The sequence below is a fragment of the Abramis brama genome (assembly GCF_963993115.1).
Source record: "Abramis brama genome assembly, chromosome: 19".
Classification (NCBI taxonomy): Eukaryota; Metazoa; Chordata; class Actinopteri; order Cypriniformes; family Leuciscidae; genus Abramis; species Abramis brama.
In genome coordinates, this window is record NC_139981.1 from 15,851,570 (window position 1) to 15,867,813 (window position 16,244).

At 35.9% G+C, this 16,244-nt stretch overlaps 2 protein-coding genes across 20 annotated transcripts in view; both read left to right on the top strand.

The window, feature by feature from the left end:
• Positions 1 to 10,911, top strand: part of tacc2 (transforming, acidic coiled-coil containing protein 2) — a 65,774-nt gene extending 54,863 nt beyond the window's left edge. For 7 of the 19 annotated variants that reach the window (XM_084092450.1, XM_084092455.1, XM_084092454.1 and 4 more), the window contains 9 exons: positions 841 to 906; positions 2,579 to 2,710; positions 3,439 to 3,515; positions 5,445 to 5,488; positions 5,691 to 5,723; positions 7,529 to 7,689; positions 7,975 to 8,081; positions 9,075 to 9,195; positions 9,943 to 10,911. In XM_084092450.1, the coding sequence (XP_083948576.1) occupies positions 841 to 906; positions 2,579 to 2,710; positions 3,439 to 3,515; positions 5,445 to 5,488; positions 5,691 to 5,723; positions 7,529 to 7,689; positions 7,975 to 8,081; positions 9,075 to 9,195; positions 9,943 to 10,008 (807 nt within the window). In that variant the 3' untranslated portion in view covers positions 10,009 to 10,911. The remainder of the gene's footprint in view (positions 1 to 840; positions 907 to 2,578; positions 2,711 to 3,438; positions 3,516 to 5,444; positions 5,489 to 5,690; positions 5,724 to 7,528; positions 7,690 to 7,974; positions 8,082 to 9,074; positions 9,196 to 9,942) is intronic. The other 12 variants (XM_084092453.1, XM_084092441.1, XM_084092446.1 and 9 more) reach the window with 3 other exon arrangements.
• A 740-nt stretch (positions 10,912 to 11,651) lies between these two features.
• ly6pge (lymphocyte antigen 6 family member pge) lies at positions 11,652 to 15,638 on the top strand. The gene is made up of 3 exons (XM_084092463.1): positions 11,652 to 12,049; positions 14,419 to 14,535; positions 14,859 to 15,638. Exons 1-3 carry the CDS (start codon positions 11,989 to 11,991, stop codon positions 15,047 to 15,049), a joined length of 369 nt encoding a protein of 122 aa, XP_083948589.1. The 5' UTR covers positions 11,652 to 11,988; the 3' UTR covers positions 15,050 to 15,638.
• Positions 15,639 to 16,244: the final 606 nt, after the last annotated feature.

Here is a 16,244-nt window from a genome sequence, read left to right on the forward strand (position 1 = left end):
GTCCTCTGTTCACTACAAAAATCATTTTCTTGGTCAGTATTTTTGTTGTTTTATCTAAACATTCTTAAAACTAAATACCCTGTTTTAAGTGTGTTTAGATTTTTTTTCCTGCAAAAACTGATTAAGAATTTTTGTATATACACTACTTTTATTCAGCAACTATGCATTGAATTGATTAAATGTGACAGTAAAACTTTTACATTGTTACAAATGATTTATATTTGTAAAATAAATTTGGTGCTTTTGAAATTTGTTCATCACAGAATCCTGAAAAAATAGTTTTCCACAAATATATTAAGCAACACTTAATATTTTCAACACTGAAAATAATAAGAAATGTGAGCAGCAAATCTGCATTTTTGAAATGATTTCTGAAGGATCGTGTGAGACAAGGAATGGCTGCTGAAAATTCAGCCTTGCCATCAAATGAATAAATTTTTTTTTTTAATATATTAAAATAGACACCAGTTATTTTAAATTGTAATCACATTTCATAATATTACTGTTTTACTGTATTTTAATCAAATGAATGCAGCCTTGTTGAGCATAAGACTTCATTTTAACTTTGACCAAACGGTAGTGTACAAACCAAGATATCATGAGTGTGCTGCTCTTGCCCATTCAGAGTTCATTTTTTCAAAACAAGGAACAGCAAAATCTAACCTCAAATTAGAATCTAAAAAAGTCAGTCACCCACATATTAAAAACACATCAACTCTAACTCATTTTCCAGACACATTTCACAGTATCCACATAACATTGTATAGACCTCATAGCTTTTTTCTAAATAATAGTTGGTTTTGTCTCACTCTGTCAAACCTAGTGTGGTTATTTTTGTAGAAAGCTGCAGGAAAATCCACACAGACAGATAGCAAACTCTGTCACAGGACGTCCCGCATTCCACAGGTATAGTTTCTGCCCCCGAATAACCTCTGGACTTCATTTCCAAAATAGAATTGAGCTTTAATGCATCAAAAGTATTTTTGGCGTAGTACCGATACATTTGAGGATTATGGAGTACTTTCATATATAAAAAGAGTGACACTGTATTATATAGCTGAATTATGGAGTAATGAGGTTTAGTGATGGCTAGCCTGAATTGATGATATTCTTTAAATATTCAGTATTTTAACATACATTTTTAGATAACGCTCTTCCTGAAATAGTCCCACAGACACATTTCACATGCTGCCTCAGCACATTCTCCATAATGTTCTTTTTTTAATACCTTTTCTTGTCGTTAGTGATAATTTATCATTCATGCAAATACATGTACAGCTGCTCTGAAGATGACAGGATTACATCACAACCTCACTGCTCTACTGAACTCTATTTTGTCAATATTCAATTAGAACGATTTTGTTTCTCATTTACATTTCTCATCCTCTGCTGACTGTGTTTATGATTGGTTATGACCAACATGCTTTTCTCTTGGGCTGGATCACACATTTAAGGAGTTGAGATAAGATTATGCAGTGCAGAATTTGATTGTTGGGAAAATCGATGAGTTGGAGTCAATACCAAAACTAGGCCCCTCCAGACCATGTTTAATTCATGTAGTCATAAGACATCCAAGACCACAAGACCATCCAACTTTGATTTTGATAGAGTATCATTTCAAAATTTCGTTTCAGGTTTGTAATCTCAATTTGTGTGTTGTACCGCATGTACCGTACTATGTGCCCCCCCCTACATGATCTGAGTGCAGCCCAATAAATGGTATTAGACATAAATGCTTCTTTCAGACCAAACATTATGTGATTGGCATTCTGTATTTGTACCCTAACACACGGCCCCCTACCTCGTATAAGAGTCAAACTCAATTAATCTCCTAATCCAGCTCTGCTAGGAAGAATTAATCAGCTTTAATCAGCAAGTGGGTTTAAGGGCTAAACATGATAATTATTCAGGAACAACACCCCATCACTGGCTATAAAGAGATACAATTACCATCTAAAAATGGTACATTTATAAACATTTTATTGTAATATTAAAATTTAATTACAGTATATTTATATTTGAAAGTGGAAATTGATATAACATGTCTGTCTTTTCCTGTAGGACATAATAATAAATAAAAAACGTGTTTTTTTTTTAAATTGTCCAATACAGACTTGTGCTTGTTGTGGCTGGTTGCATGAACTACCCAGATACATGCTTTTTTAAATTTTTTTTTTAAGGATATTTATTTGTCTTTGATTCAAAATGGATCATCAACTTTTATCTCCAATTACCAAACAACCTGTACTCCTGCAGTCCTCATCTGACAGCATTCACTTCCTGACCCAGATTCGGTCAAAGCCGCAAACTTTTCATGACAAACAGCTTTTCACACCCATCTCACATTGGGGATTGTCAATCATAACATCCAAGCTGAATGCAGCAGGCCTTTCGCAAACTGCTGGAGGCTTTTGAAACCCAAACAAAGAGCCTGCTCTCCATGGCATTATGGCTTTGCTGAGTAGAACCTGTAGCTGATGCGCTGCTTCCCTCCAGGATGTGTGAAATTAACATTCTTGTACAGAAATAGACTCACAGGTTTTTAACGGTTTCTTCACAACTTTCTCCTTGGCATCAGAGAGAAATGGCCTCACCGGGGGACAGTGGCGTTTCGAAGAGCTCCCTCTATTCCCGAGCATCATACATTGAAGGGGAAAGCCCTCATCTGCCACGTGACTTGGACCACTCTCTGGGCATCGCCCGAGAAGAGGTATATGCTCACCCATTGCATGACGCCACACCACAATAAATAGACTATTGTGGGAGGAAAATCTTAGTGTTTTCATTTCAAATTGTATAAAAATCTGAATTGTTAAAGTTAAAAAGTGTGAAATTGTGCTAAGATGACAACAAATCATAAACTGTTTGAATGCACACCTCATGTTATTGAATATTCATGAGCCTGAGGGAAGTTCATGTATATTAACTGGAGTGATGAGAGAGTATTATTTTTTCTGTATTTCAGAAGATTTAAAGGCAGCATTAAATGAAAATTACTTGATTTCTCATAACTCGATTTTCTGGTGAAACAACTGTGTTTCTTAGTCGACTGAAATCTCGCGTTCATTTTTGAACACCTAATCTGAAATCTGAAATCACAAACGATGGATAGAACCAAGTCCCTGCTAAACCATTACACTCGGCTGTACTTCACAACAAGGACGAAAAGATCTGTCACTACTCCTTTTTTATCTCTACCTTTAAGAGCATTCAGATGATTTATGTGGTTACACTTCCATTTCTTTTTTCAAACCGGTTTCATTCTCATTACTTGCCGAACTTCACCAATCAGTGTTTATTAACCTGATAAATATGCAAATAAGAATATTATTATTTAATATAAGAAGATTTTTAGTTTGAAACATCAGAATGACACTGGTTTAACCATTTCAATTGTGAAAGGCTCATTTGTGTGAAGTGATGCTATTCTTATTTCAGGTTGTTTTGAAAGAGAAAGAAGCCATGGAATGGAAGAGAAAATATGAGGAGAGTAGACGGGAGGTGGAGGAGATGAGGTGGGTGTTCTCACAGAACAAAGATTCCTGTGCCCTTGTGAGCTGTGACGAGTGAAGCTTGCGTCATTTCCCGACGCCGACATCATTCCCCCTCTTCTCCTGCGTCAGATGTGGGGACAGGAGAAGAGGGGGAACAGATGAAAGATAATGTAGTTTTGTTTTGGAAAACACATGTAACTGCCTTGTCACTCAATTAACCGCCATTTTAAGGTGGTTTATATTAGTTTTTGCTTTAGAAGCTTTTAAATGAGTGGTTAAATCAGTTGACAGTCATATTACACAGCTTTTTATCACCTCACTGCACTATTAAAGAAAATGCATTGTTGTCTAATTCACAAGACAGCTGAAAGAACAGGACATGTTTTAAAGCTGTCCTTTTGTTTTCAAGGGGTAAAGTGAACAAGGTAATCGGGGAGGGTTGAGGATTCCAGCCAGCTGGACTGGGCCTTGTTAGTGTGGATAAGAATGGAGCTTAGTGCATTAGCCTGATTGGGCTGGATAAGGAAGGCCTAAGAGGCTAAGGAAAGACGTAGCTAATCCATCTGCTTACTGTGCCGGCAACCTGCTTTTCTCCAAGCAAGTCTTTCTGCCAGCCGAACTCTAGTAGTCAAACACATGATATAGCAAAGGCCAATTTCCTGACCTTTCATGTAATCAACTTTGTTTAGAATTATTTAAAGTCATTGTCACCTCAGCATGTATTGTTGTCAGTGCTGTTAAGTTGCATTTAGATTTACGTACGTTTTTTACTCACATCTGGGAAAGAGTGGATCTTTCTGCATGCGTGCAAACAGAAAAAACACTAACTAGGATTGTTTGACATCCAATTTGGGACACTTTCAAATGCACTTCTAAATCCTGTTTACATCTGGTATTAACATCCGTCTGGGGTGATCCGATCACAAGTGGTCAGCCAAGATAGATCTGGTTGTAATGTGTCTCAAACTGTGAGCACTTGTGATCGGATTTTGAGGGGAGGGTCTCTGACTTTTTAGAATACATGTGTCACTCACTACGTCAGTGTGTTACTGCATGTTGGTAAATCACTAAGAGAACAGAAAGAAACAGAAAGAAAGTGCAAAAAATGGCACACATTTCCCCCTAGCGAAAATACCTGCATGAAGCCCAACCCCATTTTCTATCTCTATATGTACTGTAGTTTCAGTTATCAGATCACAAAACATTTGGGATCCTGCTTACACTTGTATTTAACGCTATCCACTTGTGATTGGATCATCTGAAACAGATCCTGGTTTAATTGGAGTCGAGGACATATGGTTTCTGGACTACACTATACAGTTCAAAAGTCTGGGGTCGATTTTTTTTTTACATTAATTTAAAAGAAGTCTCTTATGCTAACAAGTTGCATTTATTTGATAAAAAAAACAATACACAGTAATATTGTGTACCATTATTACAATTTAAAATAACTGTTTTCTATTTTATTATATTCTAAAATGTAATGTATTCCTATGATGGCAAAGCTGAATTTTCAGCATCATTACTCCAGTCTTCAGTGTCACATGATCCCTCTGAAATCATTCTAATATGCTGATTTGGTGCATTAAGATACGTTTCTTCTTATTATCAATGTTGAAAACAGTTGCTGCTTAATATTTTTATGCAAACCATGAGACATTTTTGTCTTAATCTTACTGACCCCAAACTTTTGAACAGTGGAGTACATCAGTCCTATTTTATTCCTCTGAATACAGGATTTTTAAAATGATTTTTACACTACAGATATATATATATATATATACACACACACATATATATATTTATTTGTGAAAAGTCACACAGATTATTTGATTTATTTAGAGCTTTTTATGGGAAACAATATTCTTAAAAGGATCTGATCTGATCAGATATTGCAGTATAAATGCATCTTATTTGAATATTAACTAGATTTTTGCTTATTCTTCACAGGAGAATAGTTATGGAGTATGAAAAGACCATTGCAGAGATGATCGGTGAGTCTTGATTGCTAAATATGATTTCATCTTCTTCTGGGAATTTCTAATTTATCCTTTTCGGGTCTATTTATCTGTGCTTTACTTGTGCTACAATGCTACAAATGAACAGGCACAGCCCTTTTCCACTCATGCCACACCAACACACATATCCAACACACATATCCAACACATTTTTGTTAATTTCTCATTTAATTTGCAGACAAATCTTTCGTGCCTACGGACCCAAACACTGGTCAGTTATAAGCACAAACCTTCATGTCTCCTTGTATATTCCACTTGACTTAGAAAACTTAAACATGCTTCTGCTTAAACAGGCCTCACCCACTCACTGACAAATTAATCCAATTTCTTTGCCTCTTCGGTATTTACGTCCATGTAAATACTGCAGGCCATGTGCATTCTTACACATTCAGATTGTGATCTTGGTTTAACCTTGACATGCTTTTCTTTCTTTGCACAAAGAAAAAAATATTTTCATTGCCTTTTTTTCATTCTTCGTGATAAAATACCATCCTTAATATTCCACTTGATTTTATTTTCACTATTTTCCTTTATGTACCTTCTGCATAATTTTTTTTTTAATTTTTTCCTTGGTTCAGTTTTCTTGGCCACTTTTCTGGCTTTCATCACCTTTCTTCCATGACACTTTCATTAATTTCTAAATCCTCCCATGTTTGAGACGCACTTTTCTCTCTCTCACGTGTCCCACCCTGCTGGCTTGACTTAATGCCTTCCCTTCTTTCTGTTTTGCTCCCTCTGTCCCCCATAAATATTTGATAAATCACTCAGGCATGCCTGGTAAGTAACAGCAGCTCTTTATTTTCTTTGTTTGTGTTGAATCCACCACATCTGATAGTGACGGACAAGGAGAGTTTTCTCTTTCTATAGCCTGATATTGTGTCTCTCCTTTTAGCATCATCTGTTTTTGCTCTTCAGGTCTTTTTGTAGGCCTATTCTCAAACATCTTCCATCGCCAGCTCATCAGTGTTGGGGAAGCTACTTTGATACTGTACTTTTCTAAAGTACATATACTTTTACATAAACTACATTTAAAGTAGGCTAAGTACAATCAAGCTACCATTTAGGAAAAAAAAGTAGTTACAACAGTAACATGTCTTATTATTATCACAATTGAAAACAATTTTTTTTTTTTTTGTAGAAAGTTCAAAAGAAAAGCATTTATTTGAAATAGAAATCTTTTGAATCTATTGTATTTGATCAATTTATTTTTCCTTGCTGAAATTAAACAGTATTAATTTATTTTATAAAAAAAACAATACTTTTAAATGGTAGCGTACATTCAAACTAAACAAATAAAAATAGAAAACATTTATATAATTGATTAGAAACATTTGATAGACCAATATATATTTAACTCCAATAAAAGTTTGGGAATTTAGTTCCAGACACACAACTGAACGATGAATTAGTTTAAAGGGATAGTTCACCCAAAAATGAAAATTGTGTCATCATTTACTTACCCTCATGTTGTTCCAAACCTGTATAGATTACAAACATTCTTTAAAATATAGTATATTTTGTGTTCAACAGAATAAAGAAACTCATACAGGTTTGGAACAACTTGTGAGTAACTGATGCCAAAATGTTCATTTTTGGGTGAACTATCCCTTTAAACAGTGAATCAAACAGTTCATTAAAATGAACCATTCAGTAGTCCTGTGCTAAGTAAGACTTTGAAAGGTCTTCTCATCTCTCACCGTGTTTCAGTGGTTTGCCCATCATTGAGTGTGTGTGTGTGTGTGTGTGTGTGCGTGTGTGCGTGTGTGTGTGCGTGTGTTGTCTGCATGCATCACAAAGATGCAGGGTCGAAATCTGCATTTTCATTTGTCATTATCAAAGATGTAGACATAGTGGTGTAGAGTATAACATCACATCTGAAATACTCAGAGGACCGTAAAACTAACCTCTGCCTCATCCAAAAGCAGATTTGCACATCTGTTTGAGTGTATTGTGTGCTTTAGTATCGTATAATATAAACCTAAAATTGATTTTTTTGTGTTTGTGTGTATGTCTCAGAGGGTGAACAAAGGGAGAAGACTTTGTCTCATCACACTATCCAACAGTTGATCCTGGAGAAAGACCAGGCTTTAGCTGATCTCAACTCTGTGGAGAAATCTCTTGCTGACTTGTTCCGGCGCTACGAGAAGATGAAAGATGTTTTGGAAGGCTTCCGCAAAGTAAGTCATTTTGCACTGAGAATTGTTAAAGGTTAAAGACATTGTGCATTTCTATTTGCAATTCTGTATTGTGATGTATTTCTGAGAAAAACAGAATATTCAATGAGAAAAATGTAGGTCGGGACTTGATTTTATAATAGATTGTGGTCATTACATTACCAAAAATGGAGCCAAACTGAATGCAAGCTATCTAAAACAATGCCTAAGTTACTATGGTTGTTGGTTAACATTATTAATCATTATTATAAGTCATTTACACACTACAATTCTTTGTTTTTCCATCAGAATGAGGATGTGCTGAAGAAATGTGCGCAGGAGTACCTGTCTCGTGTCCGTAAGGAGGAGCAGCGCTACCAGGCCTTGAAGATCCACGCTGAGGAGAAACTGGATAAGTAAGTAGAGATCGTTCACAGGTAGTTCATCCATGCATATGTGTTTGAAGGGATACTCCACTTTTTTTGGAAATAGGCTCATTTTACAACTCCCCCAGAGTTAAACAGTTGAGTTTTACCGTTTTCGAATCCATTCAGCCGAACTCCGGGTCTGGCGGTACCACTTTTAGCATAGCTTAGCATAGATCATTGAATCGGACAGGACCATTAGCATCTCTCTCAAAAAAATGACCAAAGAGTTTCAATATTTTTCCTATTTAAAACTTGACTCTTCTGTAGTTACATCGTGTACTAAGACCGACGGAAAATGTAAAGGTGCGATTTTCTAGGCTGATATGGCTAGGAACTATACTTTCATTCCTGCGTAATAATCAAGAAACTTTGCTGCCGTACCATGGGTGCAGCAGGCGTAATGATATGACGCAGCGCCTGAATAGGCTTAGTCCCGGTCACGTTGGAAGTTACTGAGCTGGGGACTATTTTCAGGCGCTGCGTCATATCATTAAGCCTGCTGGACCCATGGTACGGCAGCAAAGTTTCTTGATTATTACGCAGGAATGAGAGTATAGTTCCTAGCCATATCAGCCTAGAAAATCGCACCTTTACATTTTCCATCGGTCTTAGTACATGATGTAACTACAGAAGAGTCAAGTTTTAAATAGGAAAAATATCTAAACTCTTTGGTAATTTTTTTGAGAGAGATGCTAATGGTCTTGTCCGATTCAATGATCTATGCTAAGCTATGCTAAAAGTGGTACCGCTAGACCCGGAGTTCGGCTGAATGATTTCGAAAACGGTAAAACTCAACTGTTTAACTCTGGGGGAGTTGTAAAATGAGCCTATTTCCAAAAAAAGTGGAGTATCCCTTTAACATGCGTTGCTTTGTTCAGGAATTCTGTTGCCTGGAACAACAACTGTTAGGCTAATTATGGGTTAGACTTAAACTGTGCACTCAGAAATATGAAATGACGGCATGTATTTGACCGTGTGCAGGGCGAACTCTGACATCTCTCAGGTGAGAGCCAAAGCCAAGCAGGAGCAGGCAGCGTATCAGGCTAGTCTGAGGAAAGAACAGATGAAGGTGGACTCACTGGAGCGCACACTGGAACAAAAGGTTTGCTCACACTCGCAAATCCACATGCTCATCTGCTGAAGTCATACCTTGCAAGCCTAAAAATGACCTTACATTTTTTTTTTTGTTAAAACATTGTTGATTTTTTAATTAAAATAATGTTATTTATTTAATTTTATACAGTATATATATATACTGCCATTCAAAAGTTTGGGTTTTTAAAAAAAGTCAAAAGTTTTTAAAATAAGTCTATTATGCTCACCAAGGCTGTTGGCCAATTTACTTGATACAAAAAAACTGTAATATTGTTAAATATTGTGACAATTTAAAATAATTTAAGTTTTCTATGGTAATATATTTTAAAATGTAATTTATTCTTGTTATGCATATCTGCATTTTCAGCATTATAACTCCAGTCTTCAGTGTCACATGATCCTTCAGAAATCATTATAATATGCTGATTTGATGCTCAAAAAACATTCATTATTATTATCAATGTTGAAATGTTTCTTGAGCAGCAAAATCAGCATATTAGAATGATTTCTGAAGGATCATGTGACTGAAGACTGGAGTAATGATTCTGGAAATTCAGCTTTGCCATCACAGGAATAAATTACATATTAAAATATATTAAAATAGAAATCAGTTGTTTTAAATTGTAATAATATTTCACAATATCATTGCATTTTCTGTATTTTCTTTCGAAAAATAAATGAAGCCGTGGGGAAATAAGAGACTTATTTTTTTACCAACATTCAGATGTTGACGTGATGTTTTATCTTTTTACAGAACAAAGAGATCGAGGAACTGACCAAAATTTGTGATGAATTGATTGCCAAGATGGGGAAGAGCTAGCCGTCCGTTCGACAGAGTTCTGTCCAAACCACAAAGAGACACAAGAACAATGACTGGACAACAGTGTAAAGACAGAGGAGCAAGACTAAAGGGTTCGTTATTGTTTTTCCTCTTTTTAACGGACAGAACAATGAACCAATTAAACAAAAGGATCTCACACTACTGACGTCTTCACATAAACTGGAGTCCCAACGACTGGGAGGACACACTAGATTCTGGCTGTAATTATTTTCTCTTTATTTTGATGTATTAATGTACACCAACTTACCTGTGTTGAGGGTCTTGTGAAAGTACTCCCTATTAGTAGAGACTTTTTTGAGAGTCTGTATAGCTCACACACACAAACAAACACACAGAGAGTATGTGTTTATAGTGAGTCTGAAGTTATGAGTGTCGATGCCATGACAACCGCTGATGGAGTCGACTGTTAAACTGATTCCTGTTGTACCCTCTTCTTAACTTGAAAACAGAATGACGAGAGAATATATATAATATAAAACAGATGAATTAATCATTCAGTTGTCACAAAGTGGTATTCATGATCATGATTATAAAATGCATGTTGTAGGCCTTGACGTTTTTGTAAATATGAAATGACTTGAATAGAGTAAAGGAAAACAACTGCAGATTTTGATACTGTTAGCTTGATCAGCTTCCTTGTGTATCTTTGTAGATACTTGTTGTTCATTTGTTTTGTTGTCTTCTAGCAACACTGATGTTTGATTTTATTTTTGGATTTTATTTTGATATATAAATGAACCCACTTGTTACTGTCAGTGGTTCTGAGCTAATTTAATCTGAATGGTTTTGTCTCAGTCCTGTTATAGCTGATGTTTCACAAAGCAGAAGCTCTGTCATTTATACAGGACATGCTTACAAAGTGCAATAAAAGATGGCAATACAGCTCTTCTGTTTATCTGACCCAAATTGCATAGACATAAAGTAATTATACAAAATGTAAAGGCATGATGTTTGATGCAATAATAATTACATTTACATTTATTCATTCAGCAGACGTTTTTAGCCTCCCACTGGGGCATTTTAAGAAAGCAATAATGTTGTTAATTAACAAACAATGAATCTTGCTGACATGAACCTACGTATGTGCATAAAAAGATGCATTAGTTAGCTGGCAGATGGGTCTTAAAATCACACCAGACAGGCTATATTAGTGGCAATTACATGCTGGCACAGAACCAGACTGTCTGTGAGTGAGGGAAAAAAAAGTAGAAGTAGAATTTATGAAAAATCAAGGAAGAAGAAAGAATAAACAATAAATCATTTTGGAACATGGAAAGATACCGATGCTTAATGGTATAGGTGATGTCGTAAACATATATAGCCTCTATATAGGCCATTATAATTTCAGTGAACTCAAAATTTTAAGGCAACTTACTTTTTTAAGTTATGCCAACAATATTTTTTTACAGTGTAGTAATAAAATAAGTAATACAAAATAGGAAGAAGTTGTAGGAAGAACAACTAAGAAAAATAGAAGTTATAAAAATAGAAGGTTATATAATTATAAGCTGATCTACTCATTCATTTGGTGTAAAGGTTTGATTTTGGTTACCCTTACCATGCATGTATTCAGATAGCCTTTGCATCAACTGTTTGATTGGCTGTGATCACTGTTCTGCTATGTCACAAAGGGAAACGATGTGAGTTTGGTCACTGATAAACGCACTGTGCATGGAGGCATTAGCTGAATGAAATCTGGAGGGAGTATCAGACCCCTGGCTCGCACACTGTATGGGTGGAGCACAGTCACCGATCCCTCATCTCTGATTAGTCAAGATGGTGAGAATCCATTCAGATCTTAAGACAGAAGCACAGGCCTCAGTGGACAAGGCTGGTAATCTGTGTCCTCACTGCTGTTGAGTATTAGCTCTCCAAAAGAAAGGCTTAAGCTCAGGGGTTTTAAGAGCTAACAACCTGCTTTTCATCGTGCTAACCTGACAGCCATAGACCACCGGCGACATGAGAGCGGTCCACTTCTCCCTGCTTCTGGGCCTGGGCTTCATCCTCCTCGCGGCTCACAGTGAGTACTTCTCTGTTCTTGCCTTTTCTACTTTTTAAGAGTTTTTTGCTCTTGTCTTCTCAGTTCCTATATGTGTGCCACACTCACAAATCCTAATTAGCTTTTTAGTCTAGACTTCTCTGTCTAGGCTACTTTTCTGTCGTTTTTTATCATTTTTAATGATTATCCAATTTCCTCATTTTGAAGTGTCCTTTTGCTTGAGGATATCTTGTTGGCCTTGAGGACGGTGTTAAAGGACTAACAGAAAATAATTGGTGCAAATCAATCCCTTAAACAGATTGAGGGCTAAAAAGAGTTTGTAAGTCGATTTATTGCTCGACCCAAAAAGAGTGAATATATCACGTTAGCATTTAGAACCGTCCAAAACAGCAGTGCATTCAGTAGTAATGGTGTAAAACACAATTCTTCAGTGAAACTTTACATGCATCTGCTGTGAAATATTGAGACCTAAGTGTTAATTGAGTATAGTAAAAGCCACTTTTTTATGGAAACTAAAATTACACATTGAAGCTAATAATAAATGTATATGGAGGGGATTTGGCTCAGATAGAGTATAATTGGATATTTTCTTGCACTTCATTTTATAATTGTTTTATAAAAAACATATTTTATATGTTATTGTAGTCCAAAACTATCCCGGTATATTTGAGAAATGACAGCTGAAATATTCGCAACATACTGCAAGTATGTGCTGTAATACGAAACTGTCTGGATACATTTGACAAGTGACAGCTGAGGTGAGACATACAGTATGCTTGTTCTTTCTTGTTATGGATTTTGTGTGCAGATGATATGTAAGAACTTTATTCTTAACCTCTGTCAGAAGGTTTTCGGTGTAGGCAAATAAAGGAGACAGCAGCATTAGTTCCAAACCAGTGATTTATCTCAAATGTTCTCAACAGGGTGTTTTGTACATTTCTTATATAAATGTTACTCTAGAACATTCTGAAATATGTACAATTATTACAATTTAAAATGACATTATGGCAAAGATGAATTTTCAGCAGTCATTACGCCAGTCTTCATTGTCACATGAACCTTCAGAAATCATTCAGTCATTATCAATGTTGACAAGAGTAATGATTGGTGGATAGTGGTTTATAACTCCGAGACTAACTCAACAAGAAGCACTTTAAAAGTTCATTCCAAACAGCCTGAATAACCTGCCAGTAAATAAGTTTGAGTCTATCCTGTGAACTGAAGGTTTTGCTATCAAAGAGAGTGACTCAGATGCAGCAGAAGGATGTCTTTAGGGTGAACTAACAGTGCTAAAACACACATAGCAGATTTTAAAAGCAATGTCTGTTTTTGAAGGTGTTACAGTCATGCTGGCATAGAGCTTATGTGTCTGATGTTGTTGGTTTGAACTTCAAAGGATGTTTGTTTAAAAAAAAAAGCACTTTTAGGAGATAAGAAAGGAGCACTCGAAAAATGCTTAGCCATAACATATACTGTTGGGCATTTACAAGACAGTTAAAAACACTGATATGTTTCTCTGCTGTGACTTCTGTTGACTTCCCTTGGGTTTGCAAAAGCAAAGATCTGTCTAGGATGAAATGTCAATGTTCTGTTTATAGACTTCATGGAGCAGGGATTTTAGATTACTTTTTTTTTTATTATCTCTTTTTATTGATCTCATGTTGATGCCATATTTGCTTCAGTCTTAAAGCTGCTTCATGGTGGAAATTGAGATGTGTGTATGTGTATGTCATTGTAAAGTAGTGTAATTTTCCCTTCTCCATACTAACAAATAAAAATGTCATAAAATATATAAAGCTTTAGTCAAATGCAAATTATTATGGCACCTGGGAGAAGAAATATGCCTTGATTGGTGGAGCCGTGGCCTATAGGCATTTGTGTACATGGATGCATTGCACTGTGGGTAATTTTGACTTGCAACATCATTAAAGTGTCGGAAAAGAAATAGAAAAAGAGAGAAAAAAAAACTTTGTGGAGGTATCTAATCATTTTTATTCTTTTTATTGTAATTTATTCTTTTTATTTTAAATAAATTATTTTAAATTTTAATATAAAACCTTTAATACAAAAGAAATGTAGGCTATATGTGATAAAACTGCATAAAATATTAAGACTTGTTTTCAGAGAATGCATCTTGAATAATTTGTATTACCCTATTAACAAATAAATAAACATACTAAATAAAGTAAGCAATACAAAATCTAAATAATTTTTTTTTTTTTTTTTTCTATTTATTATATATATTTGCATTTTTACTGGAAAACAAGACACAAAATACTGATTAAGAAAAGTAATAAATATTGATATATGAGCACTTACACTTTAGGCCTTTTTTTTTTGTTGAGGAAAATTCCTATTCAGCTGCATTCCTCCCCTTTGTCTCTCTTTAGGTGAGGCGCTGAAGTGCTACACCTGCATGGGCTCTACAGATGAAGACTGTAATCGCCAGGGCTCCAAAACGTGTCCGAGCTACTCGGATGCATGTGCTGTTGTTCGGGGACATGGGAGTAAGTTTAATGGGTACATTGTTAATAGTTAATCTTCCTGCATGGATGAATGAGAGGAAACTGGGCGAGAACATTTTTTTATTTCCTTGGATGTAGGTGATAAATCACGGCGGGATAAATCTTTAGAAAAATCATTAACGACTGTGTGTGTGTGTGTGTGTGTTTTAAGGGGAGGCACTGGATCAGGTTGGTGTGTAAGGAAGACAGACTGCTCTGTCTGGGCACAAGCTTAGAAATAGCAGGAGGTCTACAGCTTCCTTATGAGGAGGATCAAAGCACATTAATATGTAATCACGCTCTCATACCCGTCTTGTCTTTGTTAGGTGGCGTAATGAAGTCGTGCTCTTACAAATCCTTCTGCAGCCAGGCTAACAGCCAGGGCTACAGAGCTCCCGGGGTCAAAGTTCACTGCTGCTACTCCGATGACTGCAATGTGGCAGGACACGCCACCAGAAACACCACAGGCTTCCTTCTGGGCCTTCTGTTATTCGTCTGGCATCTGCTGTCAAACTAATGTTACCCTAGATGAACTGACCTGACAATTAAAGTCTAATTGCCATTATGGAACTTGACGGAACTCTGTATACTCTGTGATTGTTGAAATGTCAGCATGTGTACTGCCATGGGATCGTGATTGCAATGCATATAAGGTTGAGCATATAAAGCACTCACACACAGAACTTCACATACACAGATAGCCTATTGTCACATTTCGACTCTGCATAAAGCAAATGTATTTATTATTGTTTCAGACTTTCTAGGAATTCAATAAAGCTGAAAGCCTTGATTAATTAGGCAAAATGAATCTAAATGAACTCTATTAAAGGGATGGTTTACACAAACATGAAACTCCTACCATCATTTTCTCACCCTCATGCCATTCCAAACTCCTGGGTGAACTTTTGGGTGAAGCCGCTTTAGTATTATGAACAAAGAGAGCGAGAAGAGATGTCTTAAGATGAGTCTCAAACCTGTTGTATATTAATGTGTGTAATTTTATTTTCATGTCTCTCCATACATAAAGATAACATGCAAGAATGCACATTCTCTGGTCTGTTCTGCTTTTGTGCTTGATTGTAAATAAACACTGCTTTTTCCTTATAGTTTAATGTTTTTTTTATATTTATTTTATTATTATTATTATTATTATAAATAAGCCTACTATCTGGAAGGTGAAATGCGTTTTTTATTATCAGATTATTATTATTTTAAATATATTCAAAATGAAGCGTTTCCTTCGACACCTGCTTTACCTCTATTTAACACAAGGTGCCGCTGTAAATTAACAAATCAACAATCATCAAGCAGTTAACGACAGGGACGCTGTTGGAATTAAAATTATATCCAAATAATTTCCAGCCCACCCTGAACACCTGACCCGGCCAAGGTAGGCACGTCTGGCGGACAGATTGTTATAAGGTTTTCATCTGCATAACCTCACGCAAACTTGTTGAAGTATTTGAATAATCGGCTATTAATCGTCACCACTGTGGCGGCGTGAGGAGTTAGGCCTTAAACGTTGCATGTGTTGTGAATTTGAGAGTTGTTGGTTCATGATTAACGCTAATCCTGGTTTATTTTTGTTGATCCATCAATTTGATGAAACACATTTCATTTTAAGCATGTAAAAAGTATTTAGAAAACTCATTTCTCAAATATTTAGCCCAGTCGGCTAGCCATTCCGCCAAATAGTTGCTATTATTGTAATT